The sequence below is a fragment of the Xenopus laevis genome, chromosome 3L (assembly GCF_017654675.1).
Source record: "Xenopus laevis strain J_2021 chromosome 3L, Xenopus_laevis_v10.1, whole genome shotgun sequence".
NCBI lineage: Eukaryota > Metazoa > Chordata > Amphibia > Anura > Pipidae > Xenopus > Xenopus laevis.
The window spans coordinates 105,170,375-105,197,381 of NC_054375.1; the positions used below are offsets into that span (position 1 = coordinate 105,170,375).

Here is a 27,007-nt window from a genome sequence, read left to right on the forward strand (position 1 = left end):
AATCCAAAAACATTTTATTTGCAATAATCTTTTGGTATGATTTTGTGCTGCAGCAAATGTAACTTTCTCGAAAGCTTGCCGTATATGAACCAATATTAACGGCAGCTTTTGGTATCAGCTGAATTGCGCTTCCATTGCTTTATGTACTGTGCTATTGGCAGAGTTCCATATGGCTTTGTCTATATACACAGAATATCCTAGTCTGACAATGCCTCTGTGGTTATGTGAGGTCATTCATTCAGTATATATTTACCACCTTTAGATGCATCATAAACATTTTGCTAATATAGTTTCAACATGAGCAGATTACATAAAAATATAAGTTTTTTACCGTACCATGCACAAACATAGGATTTTTTTTATTTGGGTGTGAATATGCACCATAAAAATTCATAAACCTTTGAATGTAAAACAGTAAAATTTTAAGGGCCTGGCCCTGTTGTATCACTTCCCTCTACATAAGCATATGTCACACCTATAAAATCCATAAACAGTGTACATTGCTTCAAAAATGTAATCTGTATATGAAGATGTGACAGGCCATCCTAGCATGGAATGCAGAAATACAATCTAATCTTTTCATAACTTCTTATTCATAAACACTAAAGCCTTTGTGATCATAAATGCCTGCAGGGGTTGGGTCTCTGCATTTAATATTCCCTCTGTAAAAGGGATTACAACTCTCCAGATGTTAATATAGTTAATGTAGTCACGTGCAGGCTCAGCTGGCATACTGGTTGTGATAAAGGAAAACAGTGACCAAATAAATTTGCTTCAGATTCAGTGTTTCCCAAATCAAGGGGCAAATTTATTTACATGCAAATTTTCACTTCGGAAGGCTCCTCCATACCTCGTTCAAGTCAGACGTTATTTTGTAGCGGATACGCGTATTTATCAAAATGTGAAACTTTGTCAAGGCAAATAAACACCGGTATGCTTTCACCAGCGAAAAATTCATCAGAGCGAAAGTTTCTTTGTGAATTTTCTAGCAAAACTTCATTAACATAGTTACGCTTACATCAATTTAAATATGGCGGGTATATACATGTCATATGTATATATTTATAAGTATTGTTGGTGAAATTGCTGGAAGTGGCTACTTATTATTAAGAATGTCTAAGGAAGCAAAATAAAGACAAAAGAGAGTGTACAGTGGAAAGTTCACACTTTGATAAATTTGCGGATTAACGATTACTCACCTGGCAAAATGGCACAAAACTTCTCTAGCGTTGAGCATTTTCACTAGCGAATTTTCTTCTTTGCTTTTTAGAAAATTGGTGATGTCCCTGCAAATTGTCATTTTGGCAAATTTTCGCTTTAAAAAAATGCAATTCGCTTTTTTAGTAAATTTGGCCCCATGTGGCAAATGTTGGTTTCTAATTGAAATGCCCTAAATACAAGAACACAGAGGGCTGCAATAGATGTGGGAGCTTTGACATTCTTCTTTCTTAGCAAGAGATGTGATTATCTCCTCTTTCTCTTACAGTTTAGCATCTGATTATATTTAAACAGTGCATGCTTGCCCTTGAAGTTTTACACCTGCTTCACTCCAGGTCGGTCTACAGCAGTGCTTTCTGCAGGTTCAAGTAGTTGTGACAAGTCACTGAAGGTGCTACAAGTCACTGAACATTCCCTTTATAGTCATTTACTTATTTCCCATTGGCTCCCACTTTTTTTCGATAGTCAGTATGGCTACCAACCATTCTTGCTAGTAATAAATTGCAAGAATACTCTGCATCAGGTATTAACTGCAATAGCAAATGTACTGTTAACGTGCATGACAAGAGTGTGTTAAATAGAGAATGCAGACAGAACTCCTTTTGTTAGGCTGCACCATCAGACATCCTTCCATTAACACATGAAATCAGGGATGGATGATTTCACTTAACATGAAACTGGAAAATTGCCATTGCCACTACACCCTAATATTTTCCAGCAGAATTGTGCTTAGTACAGGGGAATACTAGTGCTACCACTAGTTACGTGCATTCTTTCAAAATGTATCAAGCCTAAAAAGTGCAATCTAAAACTGGAAAAGGAAACATATAGTTACTATAGAAGTTCATATGAGGAAAGTCCCAGACTTCCAACAGTCCTGTTGTACTGTAGCACACATGCCAAGGCTCTTTACTGTCTCTTTTTTCAATCCTTTACATTCCCTCTCATATTCCTTCTCTCCCTTCCTCTCTATCCCATTCTCTCACAGCCTGGTTCCCTTTCTCCACGCAGTTTATACAGGCGCCTATAATAATTGCCAGCACTATGAAATGCACAGAAGTATGGCACACCTTTAGATAAGTTGCCTCAGATATGAATAAAAGGCGCCGTTACTACATTCCCCAGGGGCGTAACTATAGAGGAATCAGGTCCTGCAACTTCTGAGGGGCCCAGAAGGTATAGGAGGACCAGTAAGTAATTTCAATGTTTATAAAAAAAAGTCTTAATTCAACAGTTTAGGGAGCCTACAATTATTTTTATTATTGCCATGGGGTAACTTCTAGTTACTCCACTGACATTCTATTTAATGTGTATTTTCTTAAATATATTTGTGTACATGCTCTACTGCAAGAAACCATCTGAAACTTTTCCCCACACTTGTTCTACCTGCTGCATTCAGTCTTGTTTTTCACAGCTAAATACCATCCCAAAAACAGGTTTCTGCATCAACGCCCTCAGTCAAAGAAGGAAACAAATACTAAGCATTGCATTCAGCCAGGTCAAACCTGATTCGTTATTAGCACAGACATAGCAAGCCTTTTTTTTTACAAATAAATTAGCACATTGAATATATAAGCATATATACAATATTCATATATAAAGTGCTCCCTCTAGAGCCAGTGGCCTACAACTAAAAGAGTGGGCAAATGAATACAAACATTAATAAAGGTACCCAAAAAGGCCCATGTTACTCTTCACTACAAAGGAAAAGCTTATAACAACCTACGTGATCCCTCTGATCAGTACCCTGAGCCAAGTTCTGTTGTAAAACTGCTCGATGTTCATATCTCGAGATTCCTCTGAAAGTGAGGTGAGCATGACCCTCCACTGAGGGAAATAATGTCGATATATTACTTCTTCCTGTACAGCAAAGGATTATGAAGCTGTAGTGCCACTTGCCCTGACTACAAGTTCAAGGATTAAAAGGTTAAAAATGTTGAAAAAAGTACACAAAATAATCTCCAGGGACTTGGCTTTGACAAAAGCCACACACTTTTCCATAGTTCAGCCTTACAACGGACACTTAAGGGCTTTATATATATCAGGGGAATCCCAGAACAGGTGGTGCTAATATAGCCCCTAATATATTTAGATACAATTAACACTAATACTAAAACCTGAAAATGGTGTCCGAGGCACCAAAACCCTGAACTAGCTGCTGGAAAGGAGAATGGTGAGCCAGTAACAACTTGAATACAATCACAGATCATAGATCACCATTAGATAAAATTAATTATTGTACAACTATTACATCTGCTCGTTTCGTGCCTCTCTGGGGCTGGTGTCAACCTTTTCCGAGCTTTTCCCCGGATTGTCAAACTTGCTGCCTGTCCTTCATCTCTTGTCTGTTCATTGATTTATTTTCTTTCACAAAAGGGAGTCGAGTAACCCATAGGGAACCTGCTAACATGTAAAAGATCAAGATTTTCAGTGTTATCTAATGGCAGTAATGTATTGTATTCATTTTATTGGTTGAGTCCCATAAATAAATGACCTAAACATTGATGGTTTAGTCTCCATTAATTATTTTTCTTTTAGCCACATATAAGCAATGTACAGTATAGAATATTAAAATAGCTTTGTCTTGCATTTCTTATTCATTTGGCCAGTCTCTGTTGACTTTTTCCTGTCTTTATATTTATGGAATTTATTTGTACATTATGCACCAGGCTAAGTAAAATCTCTGTCGTGAATATGAAAGGACCACCATGCCAGTGGCATAGATTCTTCAGTTCTGTTCTTTTTGATCTATACAATATTTCGTTTCAACATACATTGAGCAAGATCAAAATGACCAAAGACTTACAGGGTCAAACTAGGTTTATGACATCATTTTTATACTTTTTTTCTATTTACATTAGTAATGTGACTTTAGGACGGAGGGGAGTAATAAGGATTTGCTGTTTGCATTTTTGTCTTTTTATTATTGGGAAGGCAGGTTCTTAGGCTTATCATTATTATTAGTTCTATTGGAATGCAATTCACACCATTCCAAACTTGGTATAGTACAGGTGTTACTATCATTAGAGATGAACAAATAGTTTCATTAACATTTAGATTATGTATGAGTCATGGGGATTATATTGTGTTTAAGCATTTGCTTGGATTTGAGCTCATTTAAGATTGCTTTAATGGAAGATGAGGTGATTTATTAAGAATTTTTGTTCTTATTCTTTTGAAGTGTATTTGATGAGAGTTTGCTAATTAGTTCAGAAAATGAAAAGGTGTAGAAAGTTTTATAATGCACTGCATCTGTATAAGAATGGTATAAAAAGAGACTTTCTATTCAGAACCACAAAGTCATTATATAGTGATTATCCATTAGGGACTGATATTGTTACACCAGTGGAAGCTATAGACCATCTTGTCTGTCCGTTAATTGCTTACCTCTAGATAGACCCACCACATCTGCATGAAACGTATTCCATGTATTTCTTGAAAGTGGTATTTTCTTGTGTAATTGTATAATTCATTCTGTGCTGCCTAGCTTTTAGCCATATTCTGCTGCCACAAACTTCCCTTCTAAATAGAGACAGCTGGGAGGTATGGAACATCTTACCTATACCCAGTAACTAATATAGCCATAGTTTGCAAGGGGAGCTCAGACACTAAGAATGCTCTAGCACAGGGGTCCCCAACCTTTTTTTTTTACCAGTGAGCCAAATTCAAATATAAAAAGAGTTGGGGAGCAACACAAGCATGAAAAAGTTCCTTGGGGTGCCTAATAAGGGCTGTGATTGGATATTTAGTAGCCCCTATGTGTACTGGCAGCCTACAGGAGGCTCTGCTTGGCACTATACTTAGTTTTTATGCAATTAAATCTAACTTCCAAGCCTGGAATTAAAAAATAAGCACCTGCTTTGAGGGCCCTGAGAGCAACATCCAAGGGGTTGGAGAGCAACATGTTGCTCACAAGCTACTGGTTCGGGATCACTGCTCTAGCAGAATTAAGTGTTTTGAATACAAAAAAAGAATTATTACATGTACATCTAAAGACATTTATGATATAGACAATTAGCAATGTTACTCCATTCTGCACTTTGGGTACAGAACCAACCAATACTACAGATTTCTCCATTAAGGTCTAAAACCAACTGCAATATGATGAGCAGCCATTAAAAGGGTTGTGTTTGCAAGCCTATTATTAACATCAGCTATTCAAATATTTGTATTTATAGATTGGGTTTCAGTCTCTACTTACATTCATTATGATCTAGTTAATCTACACACCATGCTGGATTTAGTAGCAGATAATTAGATGTAATAGCGAGTCACCCAGCCAAAACAAATATGTTGATGTTATTATGCAAGGGATATATTATAGTGTGACGACATCACAAAAAAGATGGATGAGACAAATTTAGAGCTACGGATACAGATTTCCAAGCCATGTGTTTTTCTGGGACTGCCCAGTTCCAAATTATGGGAAGGCAATCTCCCATAGAGTCCATTCTAAAAATAATTCTAATTTTTTTTTTTTAAATTATTTCCTTTTTCTATGTAACAATAAACTAACTAAGCTGCATGAATTCATATTCATGGCAAAACAATCCAATTTGGGATTATTAAATGATTAAATCATTTTTGGCAGACTTATTGTGACAAAATTACAGAAACATTGTAACCCCCCAGTCCACAAAGATTCCAAATAATAGATCATGTACTTGTAGTAAATTCCATCACACTTCCATTAATTGCAAATAGTTGCAAATACCAACAAGACCCTTTAGACTGGTTATTAAATATGCCCTAAATCTGCATTCCTTATTAAGGATTCTTGATGGGAAAGTAGCACTAATAATCAGGTTACTGCGAATGATTTCTTACAAGGACTGTTGCACCTTTAGGGCATCAAAGGTTACATGATGTCTGCAGGGCTCTGTATTGTATACCAAGTTGTATCTAGCCATCTAGCTGATTCACTAACTAAGATAATAATTGTGACAAACTTTTAGAACATTAATGAAGGCATTATGAACAGTTCTGTTGTGTATATTTTACATGTACATAGCACCAAACATTCGCACTAGGCTGCTGAGGTACCCTACAGGGATACAGTACATTCAGTACCTATATCCCTCATCTGTGATAACCTGTTTTGATCAGAGTACCATGAACAGGGTTGGACTGGGCTGGTGGAACACCAGGAAAAACCCTGGTAGGCCCCATCCCTCATGGGCCCTGCTGACCCAGACCCACTCCTGCTGTGCTGTCCCCTGACACCTCGCAGGCCCCCCGATCGCAGCAGCAAATAGTGAAAAACAGGCACACAACCAGGTACACTCTGGGTGAGAGACGGGGAGGAGGAAAGTTGTGGCCCCGGGTAAACTTCATGGCTCTGGGGGTTCAGTACCCCCTAATGCAACAGCCCTGGTGGGCCATGGACCCCCCCAGTCCAACGATGACCATGGATCACCCTGGATGGGGTAAATTGTAGGAAAAAGGTGCATGCAAGGGTGATTCTTAGAAACCCAGACACACAAGTAAAGATAAGAGACCAATCTGTCCAGGCCATAGCAAAATAAATGCAAACCCAGCCAGGTTATTAATACATCATTGAAATTCCTACAACCAAGCCAGAATTTTTGAGTGTGTGTGTCTGTTTGGCTCTGAGAAAGAGAACGTCAGCCTTATACTTATAAGTATGGTGAGAATCATAGTTCAGAAGTTCCCCTGTCTACTGACTAGCCCAGCTGTATAACCCACTTTGATTTAAGACATTTTTAATTAAATGAATGTATGTATAGGAGAAGGAAAAGAGGTTTCCCATCAATGTCATCCCTGTGAGTGTCCAGTTAACTGCACTGCTCTTTGATGTATATACTGATAGCCTGGGCATGCCTGAGCAGCACTGTCACCCGTGCGCTAACACAAAAGGGCGTCATTCTCCCTGCAACTGCCATTTCCTGGCACAGGTTCATGTATTATGTGCAGAGTTTAATGTTCAGAAGACAAAGCAGCGTGGAGCAACTGAAAACGATTACTGTTTTTCTGGGAACAGCTTTGTTATTGAGGGGAAATTGTCAGGAAAGCGAGATCTAGATTCAGATAGTCAGGAAGGAAAACCTACAAGCAAAGTGTTTGGGGATTTGGCAGGATGGAGAGTCCATTACTGATATGTTCATTCATTTCAGGTTCAGTGCAATATTTTCATACAACAGATATTTTTTAATGAACAAAGTGGATTTTCTTCTGCCTTGGAAGCACAAAGACAAGTGTTATTCCGTCTGTACTGCACAATATACATGGGGTAAATAATTGGGGTTATAAGTGTGCCGTAAAAATGGGGGCTGTGGCACTTAAAGGTAAATGCACTTTTAGTATAACTCAGACAGTGATATTTGAATTGATGATTGGTCAGATCCCATATAAGCTAAGACATGACTCCTATCAGCTATATGCATTTTAAATTGAAATTTTAAAAGGCAGGTAATTATAAGAACCATACAAATAAAGACCAATAAGAAAATTGCTAAGAACAGACCATTATATAATATGCTAAAAGTTCATCTAAAAGTAAAAATACCCCTTTAATATATGAAGAATAAAACACTCTGCAACCATGCAGTTGATATGTTAATAAAATAGATTATGTGCCTATACAATGTGCCTAAGGGAATTTTTCAGAACATTATATATTGTGTTTCTAAACTCCAGGGTCAGACTAGGCTGGTGGGACACTGGGTTAAAACTTGGTGGGCCCTGCCAACCCAGATCTGCACCCTTCTGAGACCCCACGCTGTCCTCGATTCCTATGATCGGATCTTTGTGTCTATGGCCAGTTTAACCCAGGTGTATGTACCAGATTTCTTTTTATTGACCTACCTAAATCGAAGGTAAAAAACATGAGCAGTTGTGCAGGCTGCACTTTAGTCTTCTCTGCTGCCATCTTGTGGCTGTTTTTCTATGAACAGCTAAATATTCCAATTCCGTCTTTAGACCAAGGTCTCACAATTTATGTAACATTTAGATATTGAGGGTGGTGAGAATTTTGCAAACCGTACAGTGGCTCTGTTTTTTGCATCTTTTCTTCCAGCTCATATTCTGACAGCAAATATTGGACTGTTAATATAGCAGATTGGTTTGTCTGTGATGACTGTAAATAGAAATCAGTAGCACAGTCCAGATTATCCTTTCTTCCTTTCACACCATCACACATCTGGTAACCAAGGATGAGGCCCATAACACAGGCAACACATTCGTATCACATTTATGCACTGCACTGACTGGAAAATAAAAGATTTAAGGTTAAAACACCTTCCTTCTCTATTGTGTAACAATAAACAGAATAAAACATACACTCCACAAAAAGGGGGAAGTGTTTGAGATCAGTTGTATAGTGCTTGCCAGGGCTTGTCCCATACCAAGGGGCACACACAGGATCAAGTGCAACACAATCAATAATAAAACCATGCTACAGACAAATATCAACAAACATGAGTCCATATCTGACACCAGTTATGTTCCACTAATGTTTATCAGTAAAATAATTAATACACTTAATTGCATGTGCTAAATACTATTCTATAATTGGTATCACTGAGAGCTGGTGGGATGAAACCTGTGACTGGGCTGTCAATTTAAATGGCTATAATTGAAGAGGACACTCGCACACCCGTTGTATAAATATTAGGGTTCACTCGGTGCACAGTGATTGGAGGATACGGCAACCTCCCAATGAACTGCATAGAAAAGAACCACACTGGCACACGAGACTTGTATCTGATACAAGTCTTGTGTTCCCGTGTGGTTCTTTTCTATGCAATTTAAAAGGCTACACACTTTTTAGGAGGGACAGAGAGATTTGAAAGGGGTTGTCTTTATGTAGAGCCTGAATTAAAGCTGTGCTCTAAAGAAATAACCATGGATGGCTCTGTGGAGTGTGTGGAATCACTTTGGGTTGAAATTCCGGGCAAAAAGCTACAAAGAAAATTACCATTGGTGTATGCTACACAGGGTTGCCACTTTTTGGCCTGTCTAACTCCGGGCAGGGGCGGGGCTGTGATATCATTGCAGGATGGGGGCTGGGTCATGATATCAGTAGTGGGTCTAAGACGTGGCAATCTGTGATTGGTCGATAGTTGTGTCAATCATAGGGAATCCTGCCCTGTTTTCCTAATTTGGAAAACCGGGTAGGCAGTTTTGACTCAGACAGCCCTTCAAAAAACCAAGCTGTCCGGATCGAAACGGGACAGATGGCAACCCTAATGCTGCAAACCACCTTAAATAAGTGGCGAGATTAAGGCCCAACTACTATTACAAATGGAGGCTGCTTCACAACTAGGTCTAGTTATTATTATGAGTGACTTCAATTATCCACATATTGACTGGGCTAATGGGGTTGCCAAGTCGGAAAAAGCTAATGGGTTTGTAAATATGCGTAATGACAACTTTTTATTTCAGCTAGTTCAAGAACCTACTAGGAATTATTTTCTTTTGGACCTGGTAAAAACTAATAATATCTAACATCTCTTGCATTTGTGTGGGGGAGCATTTAGGGGATAGTGATCATGACATGGCTTCTTTTGAGATTATGTTGCAGAAACAACTCTATAAGGGAGAAACTAAAACACTAAACCTTAGACTGGCAAACTTTGACAGTACAAGGCAGGCCAGACTGGCAATCTGTGGGTTCTGGCAAATGCCAGAGGGGCTGCTATAAGGTCCCATAGAAAGTCAGTATTTAGTGGGCTGGTGGGGGCTGTTTGGGCCTCTATGTGGGCTGATTGGGCCTCTGTGTACCTGAAATGCCAGGGCCTATTTAAATTCTCAGTCCGGACCTGGTACAAGGGCATCTTGGCAACATATTAACTAGGAAAGGCTTTTCACAGGGTTAAACACAGAAGAAAAAAGGGATTCTGTCATGGGAAAATATGTTTTTTTCAAGATGCATCCGTTAATAGTGCTGCTCCAGCAGAATTCTCCACTGAAATCCATTTTTCAAAATTGCAAACTGATGTTTTTATGATCAATTTTGAAATTTACTACTCAACTGCTGCAGTCTATACAGGCCTGTCAAAAAAGGGCCAAGGTGCTGGAATATAGCCCCCAACTCCAAAGGGCACTCAGATCAAAAGTTCAAAAATATATTTCCAATCAATACTTAAAGTTAAAAAATTACTCTTTATTTATCATAAATATTAAAAAGTAGTCATACAGACCAATTGATGCTCCGCCTTACGCGTTTCGCACCCACAGGCACTTATTCATAGGCATTGTGCCTATGAATAAGTGCCTGTGGGTGCGAAACGCGTAAGGCGGAGCATCAATTGGTCTGTATGCCTACTTTTTAATATTTATGATAAATAAAGAGTAATTTTTTAACTTTAAGTATTGACTGGAAATATATTTTTGAACTTTCAATTTTGAAATTTGACATGAGGATAGATATATTGCCAGATTTTCAAGTGCCCCCAGTCACGTGACTTGTGCTCTGATAAATTTCAGTCACTCTTTACTGCTGTACTGCAAGTTGGAGTGATATCACCCTCTTCCCTTTCCCCCAGCAGCCTAACAACAGAACAACAGGAAGGTAATCAGATAACAGCTTCCTGCTTGATATAAGAACAACACTCAATAGTAAAAAAACCCATGTCCCACTGCAACCCCATTCAGTTATATTGAGTAGGAGAAACAATAGCCTGACAGAAAGCAGTTCCATAGTGCAGCACTGGCTCTTTTAGAAAGCAAAATGACCTGAGATGGCTGCCTGCAAACCAATATTACAACTAAATAATAATACACTTGTTGGGTTAAGAATGAAAAGCAAAACCTTTGTAGTTTGATAGAATTGTTGGTGCCGGGTTGGTAAGAAAAGACAAGCTTTTAAGGCTTCAAGTTAGCCGGGACAGCTGAAAAGTTTATCTGGTATAAGGAGGCCAATGAATCATGCAAAAAAACAGTCCCAATTTTATTAATTCAACAAATGATGCATTGCTCATGCAAGAGGAAATTCAAAAGAGACTAGATCATATAAAGATAGATAAAAATCTTGTACCATATGGTATTCCTTCCAGGGAACTAAACAAGCCAAAACACTTCACTTACATTTTTAGGATTCATTGAGGTCTGGCATGTTGCAGAGAGACTAGCGAATTGCTAATAAGGTGCTGCTATTCAAAAAGGGACCCCGTTTTCAGCCTAAAAACTATAGGCCGGTCTAATGTCAGTGGTTCGAAAGCTTTTTGAAGGGTTATTAAGGGATAAAATAGTTCATTGCAAATCATAATACTATGAGTTTGTGCCAGCATGGTTTTATGTGTAATTGATCTTGCCAAACAAATTTAATTGCCTTTTATGAGGAGGTGAGCAATAACCTTGACTCCATAATGGCAGTGGATGTAATCTACTTGGACTTTTCTAAAGCATTTGATACAGTACCACACAGAGGTTAATGGTTAAATTAAGGAATATTGGCCTGGAAGGTTTTGTACCTGGATAGAGAACTGGCTAAAAGATAGACTACAAACAGTGGTGGTAAATGGAACATTTTCTAATTGGACCAGTGTTGTTAGTGGAGTACCGCAGGGCTCTGTACTAGGTCCCTTGCTTTTCAACTTGTTTATTAATGACCTGGAGGTGGGCATTGAAAGTACCATTTCTATTTTTGCAGATGATACTAAATTGTGCAGAACTATAGGTTCCATGCAGGATGCTGCCACTTTGCAGAGTGATTTGTCTAAGTTGGAAAACTGGGCAGCAAACTGGAAAATGAGTTTCAATGTTGATAAATGCAAGGTTATGCACTTTGTCTAATTCCAGACGCCATTCTGTGGCTACTAAAGCAAATAAAGTACTGTAGTTTACTGCATAAAAAATGAATTAACTCAAGGAATGAAAATATAATTTTGCCTCTTTATAGGTTATTGGTAAGGCCTCACCTGGTGTATGTGGTGCAGTTTTGGGCTTCAGTCCATAAGAGGGATATACAGTAAATGAGCTGGAGAGAGTGCAGAGTCACCCCCCCCCCCTCCTGAAACGCAACATTTAATAGCGCACAAAGCCTAAAGTTTTCTCGCAGGAGCTGAAAGAAAATGGCTTACGTTTTGCCGCCAGCCATTTTGAAATTGTTCTTCCCCCTGCAATACATCGCTATTGCGTATGTGCCTCCTCCTGCTCCTGTGACATAATGAAAAAGGCTCATGGACGTCTCTTTAGGGGAAATATAAAGATTGAAGTACTTATGCTTCTAACACAAAAGCGCAAATTTGTTTAATAATCAGTAAGTGATACTTTATGTTGCATTTCTGCAAAGAACATTTTTGTTCCATGACCCGAACCCTGCAAATATTTCTATGTGCCCCTCTGCTCCTTCGCTCGCTGATTAACTGAAGACAAAAAACAGAGCACAGGAGCTTGAAAGCTTGCCTTTTTATCTTGGCAATGGTAGGCATAAATCTCATTGGCGAGTGAGTAAAGCAGTCAGGGGCAGAGAGGTCAGGATGACGTTCGGCTTTATCATGTGACCCGAATGCCATGTCTTCACTGGGATGCTAAGAGAACTATTTTTCCATAAAATGGATCATCACCAGAGGCCACCCCTTTAGACTAGAAGAAAAGAACTTTCATTTGAAGCAACGTAGGGGGTTCTTCACAGTCAGGACAGTGAGGTTGTGGAATGCACTGCTAGGTGATGTTGTGATGGCTAATTCAGTTAACACCTACAAGAGGGGCTTGGATGATTTTTTTGGACAAGCATAATATTCAAGGCTATGTATTAATATAGATATTGATATATATAGTTTCAGTGGGTGTGTAGGTATGTGCCCTGGGATTCATTAGGAGGGGCTGAACCCAACGTAACTATATAACTCACGCATACAATCTTTTATGCACTGAGCCAGAAGCGTCACTAGAGGGGGGTGGCGCACAGCCAGGCCCCGCCCCCTCCGAACGGCCGCATTTGGCCGCATTTGTCAGCGGAGCACGGTCTGCCGGGGGGCCCTGAGGGGGTGCGGGCCCACTCGTACCCCTGCTCCCCCGGTAGTTCCGCCACTGCACTCAGCTTTATGATCATGAATGTAATACTACATACATAACACTAAATTAGATACTATTACATAGTTTTTGAGACTTATTTGTTTTTTTGTATGTAATCTGTATGTCCATTCTATAGACCAATTATTGTACAGTGTTGCCACTTTATAAATATGTGCTGATAATAATAATAATAGAAATGCATTATGGACATTTTCCAAATGGGCCCACTTTCCAAACTATTATTCCTGCTCTCTTCACTCAACCTCTTTATTCTCCTTGTCTTTTATCTCTACATGTCTTTTATCTCTACATACTATACTATATTCTTCATTATTAAGCCCCTTAAAGAAACAGGAAATGACCATGAAATAGGCCAAATGGTTAGAAGCAAGAGGCCCACTGACACCTGGGCCCACTGGGAGTTTTCCTGGTATCCCTGTGGGCCAGTCCAACACTGGACAAACATCTGATTGACTGACAAAAGGTCAGGATGTTTTTTCTAGATCACAAATGGATTAGTCCTAAATGTAAGGTCAATACAACTTGCAGAGCATTTAGACCATATTTCTTTTATAGCAGTAGACTTTCCCTTATTGTATATCAGTATGAAGGATCCACACCCTATGATTAACACATACAATATATACTTGAGGAAAAACCAGGACATTTGTAATCCGCTTGAAAAAGGAACTAAAATGTTGTGAAAGCTTGCTATGATTATATTAGTTAGCCAATAAAGGTATCACCTTTATACCACTTTTGTTATTTTTTATTTCAAAAGGGTTGCCCTGTAACATTTTTACTGGCTAACACGGTACAGCAACTTTACCTGCTCTTTTCATAGACAAATCTTTAGTAAAACTGTAGTATACTGTGTTTTGACACCAGATGGCACTGTTCTTCTGCAAATCTCTTGAAGTCACAAATTCAGCAAATGATGGCAGGGCTCTACATAACAACTTTTAATGGTGCCATCTCTTAACTGACAGGTTTCCGTGGTGGGTTTGTGCATAAAGGTCTTCCCAAAGTCAGAGGTGTGTGAAAAGCCATTGATCACCTTGCAATGTCCTATAATGTGTCAGGATAAAGTATATGCATGTGCAAGGTGTCAGAATATTGATTGTAGATTTAAAAACAACCTTGCCAAGTCCAAGTGAAACATAACAATTATAAATCATGTTGGATAGATCAATAAATTGTGCCATCAACCTTGTTTGACCCACAAATCTTCTTTTATCCGCATTTGAGATTAGGCATTGCAAGTTATGAGTTGTGAGCAGAAGATGTAGATAGTTATCATCTCCTGACACAGCAATCAAAAGCTCCTTCAAATGACAATTGGCTTAGATGTTTGAAAGTGGTCCAGCCACGTATAAAGGATATGATATAATGGTACTTATTAGCCTGGCTCTGACTTCCAAAAGCTGGCTGGGTCCTTATATCCGGTGGGCCCGAGCCAAGGACTATTACTATCAGACCATTTTTGTTTTTACCATAGCCTATATAACAGCTTTAATACTGATGTGAGACCGATCCCTGAAAGTCAGATTCTCTGGTATCACCAAGAAGGCCCATCTGACATTGAAGCTACTGATTCAGCCCCTCCAGACTAAGTTGGCAGCATATTGGCCCATGTATAAGGCCAACCTGACTACCTGCCTGACATATATCTGGCCAAAACTGGAGCCATTGAGATAGACAGGATTATAGATGATCTCACTGGCACAATGTCTTCCTGTAATTTGGATCTTCATGCCTACTAAAAAAATAATGAAATATTAAATAAACCCAGGATTGTTTTGCCTCTAATCTTAGGGGCAGATTTGCTAAGGTGCGAAGTGGCTAACGCTAGCAACAATTCGCTAGTGTTCGCCAGGCACAAATGAACGCTAACACATCTTTGTTATGAAATGCTCGCACTGCCGAAGTACTGCTAGTGAAAAGTCGCCAGCGTTTGGTGCCCAGGACGAAACTCCGCATATTAGTGAATTTGCGTATTCTGAGCGCATTTGCGCCTACCGAAGTGTTGGGATAGGTGCGAAACGGACGCCGGTGAAAATTTGTCGCTTAGTAAATCTGCCCCTTAGTTGGGATCAAGTACAATACAAGGTACTGTTTATTATTACAACAGAGAAAAAGGAAACTATTTGTAAAAATGTGAATTATTTCATTATAATGGAGTTTATGGGAGATGACCTTTCCATAATTCAGAGCTTTCCGGATAACAGATCCTATACCTGTACTGTGTCAAGCCATACATTTATAAGAATGAAGTTAGAGATCGCCACAGTCCTCTAGAGTGAAATTCCGCTACTCTACATTCATTTCTATGGAATTTTGGAATTTTTGTCAAAGGATGAACTTTCACCCATTGTGAAAATACTTTTTTAAAAATCCCATAGAAATGAATGGAGAGTGGCGGAATTTCACTCTGTGGTGATCTCTAACTTTAATCTTTGATAAATATGCCCCACTGTGTCAGCACTGGATACATAAGAATAAAGCAACATTTCCTTCCATAAAGAATTCAGTGACTGCAATGTGATCAAACTGCTGCCATCCTACATCTTCTCTGTAACACACATACACTGCATTGAAGCCAGCTCCTTATGTTGCACCCCCACACACCTGCGCTCCCCATTATTGTATTCAGTCAAGTACTATCACAAATGGCAATTATAACTCCACACCCTCGAGAGACCTGTTTGACGGGGTAGCCCTGGTCCGCCCAGTTATTCAAACTTTCAAATCTCAAAATTACTAGTCAAAGTTTGCTAAAAATAAAATATATTATGTAATTAGGTGCAATTACTTTAATTGCCATGCGCCACTGTTTCGCCTAGGGAAACACCTCTGTGAAGCAAATTGCTAGCTACACTATGGTCCATTCTGATTTTCTCCTTCATCAACAACTTTATTCAAAAGCCGTTCTTTTGATGGAAAGACATGAAATGTAAGGCCAAACACTTTGTTCAATGCTTCAAGCAACTGTAAATGCCTGGTATCCAAACAAGCGCTAGAGCTAGGGGCTGAATTGGGATAAGTTGCATCCGTCTGAGCCATATGTGACTATATCATATCCCATAGCTTTTAATTGTTTTCTCACTATTGTGTCAAAGTCTTGAAATGCTGGGGTCACCGGGCTCATTTATCAACACTGGGCAAATTGTTGCATTCGCTGTTCTACTTGCAGCTGGCTTTAAAAATCTATTCACTGATTGGTTGCTATGGGTAACTGCCTATGGACACATTTGCCCAGTGTTGATAAATGATCCCCAGTGTGTATAGTGCTGGGTCTGGTGCTACTGAGTCATAAAATACTGGGGGCACTGTGTTATATGTGTTGCTGAGCCATTACGTTTTTAAATGCTACAGTCACTGTATCACATATCTCTGGCGACACTGTATCATGAAATGCCGGGGTCCCTTTTTCATACATTGCGGAGTCCACTGTGCCAAAGGGAGTCTTTGAGCTCTTTAATGCTGCAGGAGTCACTGCATTATTATTAGTATTATTGCATTATTATTATTATTGTGTCTCTACGTTCAAGTAGCCAGTGGATAAAATTGCCGTATTCCTTCATATTGAATCACTTTGACCCCTGCCTAAAAAGAAAATTACAATGACCCCTTCCCCAGCGGGATTTTGAGGCCTGCATCTGTAAAATATGCCCATGTCCTATCTAAGCGACTGTTTGGCCATGCATATGGATGATCACCTTGCACTAAACCACTAAAGGTGATAAAGGATGGCTATTGTACAAGGGGCAATTCACGAGTCAACTTTATAATGTTCTGTTAGTTCAGGCCTGTTGTTCATGTTATCAGAACTGCAGAAAGAGGACCTGCAGAGTTGCAACTGGTTTTCATTTGGCCAACCAAGGAAAAGCTGCCTTACTAAATCTCAGCATGTATGGCTAGCTTAATGGTAGTTGTAGAGAGGGTGAGTCTCCTAACCCTTTTGGGGGTAACATTGACCTCTCATATACACAAGCAGGATAAGGCCCACTAATCAAGGATCTCAAACATACCAGGACCCAAGTTATTTATTCCAAAACACATAGAATCATGATACAATAATAGATGGCCACCAGTTTTACTGTGTAACAACCTGAGGGAAATTCCATGGTTCTGATCCAGTGTCAACAGCCCATAGGTGGCAATGTAGTAAAATGACCAAAGTCTGCCCTGCTCCAGTGATCAGTAGCAACCAATTAGATGTTTACTTTCATTATTTTAATTGCACTATGCACTGAAAGCTAACTTCTGATTGTTGGGTTACTAAACCAAGGGACACTTTTCCCATCTTGTTGTATATTTAACAAAGCCTAAAACCTAAAGGACATAAATAAATCAAACTATAAACGTATAAAACCCCCAGTCTCATATTATCTCTATTCAAGAGCCTCCCATTTTCTTTTATGCTAACAATCAATGGCAAATGAGTGTGGTGACCTTTCTACAGATCGCTCCCTTGACAGGTCCTGAGCATCCTGATGTATTTTACAGACATAGAAACTAGGTAGAGCTAAGACATTGATTTATTTTGACCTATATATTGCAGGCCTTCTACAGTTAAGTTGGAAAAGCCATTTCATTTGGGAGCTCTGTTAAAGACCGATTTCCTTGTAAGGGGCTTTCCTCCAACTAAATACAATCTTTCAGAACACCTTCATGTAGGGGCAGCAATAGTTCCCCTTAGATAGTACCCTACTGTGCCATATAAATGGTACACACCATTTTCCGGGTGATGGTCTCCCTGGCACAATTTGTTCAATGCTTCAAGCAACTGTAAATGACTGGTCATCCAGACAAGCCCTACCGCTAGGGGCAGAGCTCCACCCATGACTCACCAAGCCCTATTCCTTTCAATGAACCATACATTTTCACATCTTGGAACCCCCATTTTTCACAAGGCTCCCGATAGCAGTACCCCAATGACAGCCCTAGTTACAACAATATAACTACAAATAACTACTTGTCGTAAATGGCATCCTCATGGATGCAGTATCTAGAAAGAAGACAAACATTCTAAACAGAGCTCACTGCTCCATGTTCGGAAACTACTGCAATAGAGGTTGACACTTTCTGCTAAGCGTTGGTTAATGTCCAACTATGTCTAGAACAGGGGTCCCCAACCTTATTTTACCCATGAGCCACCCATAAAAAGAGTTGAAGAGCAACATGAGCAGGAAAAAGGTTCCCGAGTGGTTCAAATAAGGGCTGTGATTAGCGATTGGTAGCACCTGTGTGGACTGGCAGCCTATAGGAGACTCTGTCTGGCAGTACATCTGGTTTCTGTGCAACCAAAACCTGCCTCCAGCCAGGAATTACAAAAATAAACACCTGCTTTCAGGCCATTGGGAACAACATCCAAGGGGTTGGAAAGCACCATGTTGATCACGAGCCACTGGTTGGGGATCACTGGTCTAGAATGTTTTCTATAGCCATGTATAGCAGGAGAGACCTGATTCATTGTACCATCATTGGGTATTATACATTCTTTATTTCTATAGGCTATAACCAGACAAGCCTGATGCAGCCAAATACCATGTGGAAATTAGCCAAGGAGAAAAAACAAACTGTACCATTTCTATATCACTTCTGGCACTTTATTGACCCTGTGTGAAAAGAAGTTTTGAACGTGACTTTATACAGCTCAGTAATAGAGGTAATAGTTGAAAGAAGATATTTAATTTGATAATGGCATGAAAATTAAGTCACAAATGTGATTTTACAAAATTGAAGTGTATGAATCAATAAAACAAATATATACATCAATATATTTTCGATGTCTATGTAATAGTTATTAAATAACTGTAGTGCATAGACTTAAAATCACAAGACTATCAATTTGGACGATTCTCTGTGAAATAATTTGCATGGCAAAGTATAAATGATTGTTTTAGGTTAAGCATAACATTTACATAGAAAAATCAGAATACTGCAACTGAAAATTCAGCTGTGTTTCCAATAATACAACTTTCATTGAACTGCTTGTGTGTAGCCAATTTGGCACCAGTTTTGTTGTGTATGTAACAAATTCCAAAGCTTTTGTGTCTCTTTTTATTTTCCATAGTCCGAAACAATATGCAGCTCAGGCCCGTATGCCATCATCCCTAGAGAATGTATATACGGATGGACCATCATAAAGACTCTCCCCGTCAGTGCTCAGGTCGTCGTCATCATCATCCTCAAGGTCATTAACCATTCGGCTTGGAGAACTCTTGCGTCTGCTATTGGAATAAATAACATAGATGTGAGATTATTGTTTAGATTTTTCATTTGCCGTTTTTAAGGGCTGTACAATGCCAAACAGCTAATGGGTGGCCATCGGGATGGCTGCTATGCAATTCTCAGTGACAAGTTAAAGGAAATAAATAATCTATATCTTTACTCTGCATCTTGATTTGCTGTAGAACTTCCAGTCAACCCAACAGCCATTGTGTAATGTCAATTTAATATGGAGAAGTTACATAGTTATTGAAGCTATATAAAACAAAAATACATATCCATAAAAAAAACTTTCACTTCCATAATCACTAATCTTCAGCGTGAAAGACAGTTCCTTTCTGACTCCAGAATGGTAAACTTTGCACCTTTTGTTACATTGTCATTGAAGATCTGCCATTTGGCATTATGTTGGGACTTGCATATCAATTTAACTACATAGGCCTACAGTACGGTTAATAAAATACACAGGGTGTCCATGGACTAACAAATTACTATAGGTAATGTACAAGAAATTGTTTTCTGATTGCTAAGTAATTGAACTCTGCATTCCAATCAGTTAAGTAAAGTTGTTATAGTGTGTCAATAAGAATTTTGAAAGTCACATGTTAATTCCAGAATGAAATTCTTCAGCAGTTTCTATAGGTTGCAGGTTAATTTAAAATGTACAGAAGGGGAGGGTTCCCCTCTCATTAGCTGCCTTGGCTTCTCTACGGTTCAATTTGTATTGTTGTTGACCTGTTGTATTTTGACTACTATATTACACAAGAATAGATTTCTAATTTTACAAGCAACAAGTATACCTGCTGCATTAATAATACAAAGACACCAGTTACCATCACTGCTTTCTCACCTAAGTTCCTTTTTCGTAGCGGTAAGTTGAGCTTGAAGTTGGTCATTTAGATCGGTTTGCTCTTCTAGATCCCGCTGCAGTTTCTTTTTCGCGCTCTCCAGTCTGTCGATTTCCTCTTCAGCTTCTTCCACTTGCCTCTTCATTGACTTCAGTCGCAAACTTAACTAAAGGTTGGAAATGGAAACACAGGCAAGGCTCAATAGATTTAATATTCCCTCTGCGGTGGAAGTACTGGAAGAGATCTATTGAAATTAAATATTTTGCTTACAGACACCAGGGAATTAAGTCTTCTGAAACTAAATGTGTATAAAGGCATTTATCCATAGCATAGGTTTAAAGGTTTGGGCTGCTTGAGCACTTAGACTTATTAAAATAGGACAAATATTACTGAGCAAAGCTCTATAGAAGGATGAATATGCATCAAACAGTGTAAAGCAAGCACAGGCAAATCATTGCTACCTGATCTTTTTGATCCGTTAGAGTAAGGTGCTCGTCATCCACTTGCATCATTAACTCCTTAACTTTCCTCTCCAGTCTGCGGTTGTTGAGCTGGAGACTTGCCCGGTCCCTAGGAGAGAGGAAAAGAACATTGGTTGAATGTTAAGCAGGCAATCGAGCCAGCTCTTGTTCAGCTGTCTCATTTCGCTTCACTCAGAATGCTGATCAAATGTACAACCCTCTTTAATATTCCAAGCAATTACCGTCGGAAGCGCTGAACATTTGGTTGCCATTCAGAAGAGTCATAAAAATAAATTCACTAAATCATTTATGCCTGTTGGCGACTAATGGCTGTTCAGACATAATTAGAGAGAGTTTCCCTTTAAAGTACTGATACTAGTATTATAAAGCACACTACTCTGTAGTGTTGGTTTTCTAAACGTTATTTGCAGAGTAAAAACAAAATAAACAGGAACAAACGATTTAATTGCAAACCAATGATTGGAGCTGGCTGGAAGACTGTTCAGCCATGAAAGTATCTACAGATCTATTTCCTTAACAAGGAGGGTTTAGGCTTTAAATACATTTACTGGTCAGGTTTGTTCAGAATTCCTGCCTATCTGCTACTATGTGCAAACATGACAACATAAAGTGACAAAACAAAAACACAAAGACAGTAAAGCCATTGTATTGTTGCATTTGCTGAATACCTTTACTTTATTCTCCAGGCACCCCTATATGCACAAAGAGAAATCCAGTGAGGCTGCTGATTGCAGATATTATATACAGTGTTTGGTGTAGACTGTATATTTATTATGGGACGGTGTAATATGGCTATTACAGTAATTAGTGGCTGATTGGGGGGGGGGTAACAGTGCCCAGCAGTGCTTCAGTAAAGGCATTAACATACATTTAAGGGTACGCCAGGGCAGGTCCACACTGCAAGGTCAGGCAACACTATTGCGGAAGCAGCACAACTACAATACCTTATACATGTGAACAGTTCGGAATTGCTGGGAAACCCACAGCACATAATGCAGTGCAGGCTTCTACCTGTGCATCCCAAGTCTTGGCCAATCACTGTTTATCACTTTAAAGGGGTGGTTTATCTTTAAGTTAACTTTTACTATGTTATAGAATGTCCAATACTAAGCAACTTTTCAGTTGGTCTTCATTTTTTTTTTTTTTTTTTATAATTTTTGAATTATTTGCCTTCCTCTCCAGTTTTCAAAAGGGGGTCACTGAACCCTTCTAAAAACAAATGCACACATTTACTATTATGGCTACTTTTTATTACTCATCTTTCAATTTACGCCCCCTCCTATTCATATTCCAGTCTGTTAGACCCTAGCAGCCAGATTGCTGGAATTGCAAACTGGACAGCAGCAGCATAAAAAGCTAAATTACATAAAAACCATAAATAATAAAACATTAAAACTAATTGCAAATTGTCTCAAAATATCACAATCTACACATACTAAACGTTACTCAAAGGTGAAGTAATAAGAGTGGGAACACAAAGCTCTTCCAATAAAAAGGAAATTCTAAATTCTTTATTGGAAACTCTGAAAACAATCAAAAGCAGCAACTACATAGAATAGAAAAACATGGATGGTCAGCTTGTAGAAGTTTACCTAGGCAGCACAGACCAAGAGCACATATGGCAATATTGTAGGATTTAGGGCAGGGATCCCTAAACCTTTTTCTTTTTACCCATTCAAAGGTAAAAAAAAAAAAGTTGGAGAGAAACAAATGTACAACAAGTTCCTGGAGATGCCAATAATGGACTGTGATTGTTGGTAGCCCATAGGTGACTTGCAGTCTACAGGAGACTCTGTTTGGCATTACACCTGGCTGTATACAACCAAAACTTGCCTACGAGCCAAGAATTCAAAAAGAAGAACCTGCTTTGAGGCCACTGCGAGCAACATCTAAGGAATTGGACCACTGCTTTAGGATATGAAAATGAACAAAAAAAATCTTAGTGTCTTAAATCTCCAAACTAAACAATCAACTATTGTCCTAAAACGGCAAAACGATTTATTCAGCAAGGCTTAAAAGGGCATTATACTGACCATGAGCAAGGTTTGAGGCAGGTCATGAATATGTATGATCTAAGACTCCATAATATATCTGAACACTGAGCTGATAGCAAAAAAAGTACATAATGCTTACAATATCCCAAGTCAAATCAATCATTTTCACTTTCATTTTTATGGTTCCCTTTAATACACCAGGAAGATTTGGGGTACGGTTACATTAAACCATTTCTAAAGTTCCTCAGATCCACACCTACAATTGCTGTTTGTGCTCATGTACACACTAACTCTACCTTTCTTCATATTCCAGGCGTTCTTCCAGCTCTGCTATTCTCGTTTCCATCTGTGCGACAAGCCCTTCTTTATTTGATCTGTGTGAATTTTCAAGATGAACTATTCTGCTCTTCAGGTCTTTGTTCTAGAAAAATAAAAAGCATTGTCTCACAACAATACACAACTTAATGAATCTATACTTAATTCAGACCAGGTCAAATACATCATACTGCATAACTCTATTGTTAATCTACACAATATGTGGGGTTTCTCGCTTTAGTGGCTTTCCTTTTCTATTGGAGCTTTGGAATGCCTTTGCATTAAACATAAATCCATTTTGAGGGGATTTTACCCAGTACTTTAAATACTTAAGTGCATTTTCACCATTATTATGTTTAGATGGAAAACTGTTGTGGTGCCAGGTACTGCTTCCCTTAGAGATTAATGGGAACTGCACTGTTTAAGGCAGGTGTAAGGGTCACAGAGAGTCCATCACTCAATGCTAAAAGGTGTCTAAGCAGTGGTTCACCTCTGTACTAGATCTAGATCCAGCTGCTGGTTTCCCCATTTATCCATGGGAATTGCTGAAAGACATGCAAGGCATTAACCACTATGGTTTCCAGTCAAAACACACGTGTGCTCAGAGCCTGGACTTTGTTAAAAAGTCATCATATATACCTGCATTTTCTATTCTGTTCTACTCCTTTCCAATGTACTAGTGGCTTTAGAAAGTTTACTGCACGGGAGGCTGGATTCTTGTTCTGCTACTTTTCTTGGTATTTGGGTTGTGTCTTATTTCTCTTTCAAGCTTTATTCACTTCACTGCCATCAAATGGCAACTCTTTTCCAAAATATACAGTTCCCAAAACTACACCTCCTTGCACAGGTATTGCCCCAGCAGATTATTACCTGTCTGTCCAATGATATTTTATCACACTCTAGATCTTGTTTTGTTGCTCTCTCTTGAAAAAGTTCACTCCTCGTTTGCTCAATCTGCCATGAAAAGTGAAAAATGATGGTTAATGGGAGTAAAAATGACTGGTTTGCAGCAGGGTTTTGGAATTTTCTTACTTATATGCTAAAAGAAAGATCAGTGGCTTAACATGGCTATATGTCCCTTCCCTTTAGCGTGTTATGTGCCAAAGAAAAGCAGCGTGAGCATCGATATACAGATATTGATATATAGCGCGTTGGTCTGTTCTGTTACACATGCAATGTGCCTGGACCTTTTTGGACCTCATATCCTTGGGACGCCATTTATTATATTCAAAAGAGTTATTATGATGTACAGTTTTTGTGCCCTAATGGAAATGTATAGGTAAGAGTAAACTTTATTTACAGAGTATAATGTCACACATAGAGCTACTGTGTCAAAGGTGTACAAGATGGTATATACAAGATGGTATATACAAGGTGACCTGCCTTGTAACAGCTCTTGGCTTCTAAGAGGAGAAAAATCCGCCAGCAGAGGGCAATATCTACATCAAAATAAAGCAAATTCGTACAGAATTTTAAAAAAGAAAATTGTTGAGAAAAGTCCAGAAGACAGCCCACAATTAGCTGTTGCTATAATGATCAATGCCAGGGTATCACACTGATAGAAATCTTGTTAATATAGGGCTATGAGTAGGGTTGCCACTTGGATAGTATTTTACTAGTAAAATGTTGATCGTTACCAATGTTATTAATAGGGAAAAAGATAGAAATATAAGAAGGCATGTATTTTTGTTTCTCAAGAAAAGGTGGCACTCCTAGCTATGAGTCAATAAGACCAACACCATGCAACTTGCCTAGGCTGAGGTATTTGGGACTTAAAAAGCCAGTCTGATCAAATACAAATACTAGTAAAAAAGATCCTGAAGATCTCCCAATAAGGTATAAGTCAATCTCTAAAGAGAAAGAGGGGCTATGCCTAGACTTAATTATTATTCAGTCTTATAAAATCTCATCAGTAGAAGATATGGATTTACCATTTATACGGTCAGAGAAGGACATCAAATAAGAGTTCCCATGCTAATTACATGGCACTGGTCATTCAAATCATAAAATTCTTGACATTTCCTAAGAACAGACTACTCTCATAATGCATTCAGACTCACGTAGGCTTCCAGAGTCTCCTGCTGAAGAGTGGCCTCACATTCCAGAATACTGAGGTCACATTCATTACACAGGACTGGGAGAGCTCAAATGGGCTTATTCCTACTCCACATAAACGGCTGGCCTTGTATTTGCATTGTACAAAGCATATATATTATACTTGATGTCTGTACATTTTAAAGATAACAGTTTATGGCAAATCATGAGACTTGTCGGCAGGAGGAAACTAAAAACGTTGGCAGAAATGGGATTCCTTTGAATAATGAACTATATAGAAATATTACAAGGCAAGTTTTTGGCACTGCGTTGTCCCTTCTTCAGGCTGACAGTTTACAAAATGAAGCTGAAAGTACTGGCCATATCATTTACATATGTATCATTGCATAATGTATTATCCACTTTTTTGAAGTCATAAATTCTAGAGAAGAGGAAAGGTTTATGAATCCAAGGCTCACATTTAATTGATTTGAATATCCAAAGCAGTCTATTAAAATGACCCTTATATACAAGGCTTTCATGTCTGAAAGTCAATGACCTGAGCTGGAGAAGTTCTTTGCAACTGTTGTTTCTATTTTTCTTTTGTTTATTGTGTGCCAGTTCCTATTGAGCCTTCTCTTGTGTATCTGTCCTGTCTCTCCTACAGAACCCACATGTGAGACATTCACTGCACAGTATCATGAAAACAACATGACGTATCTGGAAATGTGTAATCGTGTGGTCTTATTCATCTGTGCCTTAAATGTAAGGGCATAACCCACATCTGGGTAGATTACAAGTTAAATTGTTCTATAAAATGTAAAATGCACTCTTTGACACAAATTGCCAACTCATAACAAGGTGCAGAAGTAAAGAAAAGTTTTGTTACGTATTGGGATTAATCATGGAGCTAATCACACAAGACAGAATGGAATGCAAGAGGCATGGGGTGAGAAATGCAAGTAATGGAGTCTGTCTGAGCAAAGACTCTCAGGTCATGTTGATTTTTTATATATATATATATATACATATATATATATACATATATATATATATATATATATATATATATATATATATATATATATATATATATATATATATATAAATAAATATAAATAAATGTGTTTCACTTGTAAATCACTGGACTATTTAAACAAGTACAACCACTTCATTGGGTGTGGTGAGTTCAGTATCAGAGGAGCAGCTTTATACTTTTCTGGATTTAGGGGATTGTATATTTAAAGGGATACTGTCATGGGAAAAAATGTTTTCCGAAAATGAATCAGTTAATAGTGCTGCTCCAGCAGAATTCTGCACTGAAATCCATTTCTCAAAAGAGCAAACAGATTTTTTTATATTCAATTTTGAAATCTGACATGGGGCTAGACATATTGTCAATTTCCCAGCTGCCCAAAGTCATGTGACTTGTGCTCTGATAAACTTCAATCACTCTTTACTGCTGTACTGCAAGTTGGAGTGATATCACCCCCCTCCCTTTTCCCCCCCAGCAGCCAAACAAAAGAACAATGGGAAGGTAACCAGATAGCAGCTCCCTAACACAAGATAACAGCTGCCTGGTAGATCTAAGAACAGCACTAAATAGTAAAAACCCATGTCCCACTGAGACACATTCAGTTACATTGAGAAGGAAAAACAGCAGGCTGCCAGAAAGCATTTCTCTCCTAAAGTGAAGGCACAAGTCACATGACTGGGGGCAGCTGGGAAATTGACAAAATGTCTAGCCCCATGTCAGATTTCAAAATTAAATATAAAAAAATCTGTTTGCTCTTTTGAGAAATGGATTTCAGTGCAGAATTCTGCTGGAGTAGCACTATTAACTGATGCGTTTTGAAAAAAACATGTTTTCCGATGACAGGATCCCTTTAAGGTCGAGTTTGGG

At 38.7% G+C, this 27,007-nt stretch overlaps 1 protein-coding gene and 1 long non-coding RNA gene across 5 annotated transcripts in view; one reads left to right on the forward strand and one right to left on the reverse strand.

The window, feature by feature from the left end:
• LOC108711366 overlaps nucleotides 1-20,269 on the forward strand; it is a 75,340-nt gene extending 55,071 nt beyond the window's left edge. Inside the window, exons 3-4 of the long non-coding RNA XR_001934884.2 lie at nucleotides 18,714-18,868; nucleotides 19,277-20,269. This is a non-coding gene — a long non-coding RNA (uncharacterized LOC108711366). The remainder of the gene's footprint in view (nucleotides 1-18,713; nucleotides 18,869-19,276) is intronic.
• cgnl1.L (cingulin-like 1 L homeolog) overlaps nucleotides 18,792-27,007 on the reverse strand; it is a 59,474-nt gene continuing 51,258 nt past the window's right edge. For 3 of the 4 annotated variants that reach the window (XM_018250873.2, XM_018250874.2, XM_041585041.1), the window contains exons 15-19: nucleotides 23,941-24,024; nucleotides 23,052-23,176; nucleotides 20,741-20,849; nucleotides 20,282-20,445; nucleotides 18,792-19,433 (exon numbers count right to left, since the gene is read on the reverse strand). In XM_018250873.2, coding sequence (XP_018106362.1) covers nucleotides 19,295-19,433; nucleotides 20,282-20,445; nucleotides 20,741-20,849; nucleotides 23,052-23,176; nucleotides 23,941-24,024 — 621 coding nt within the window. In that variant the 3' untranslated portion in view covers nucleotides 18,792-19,294. 4 annotated transcript variants of the gene reach the window in all.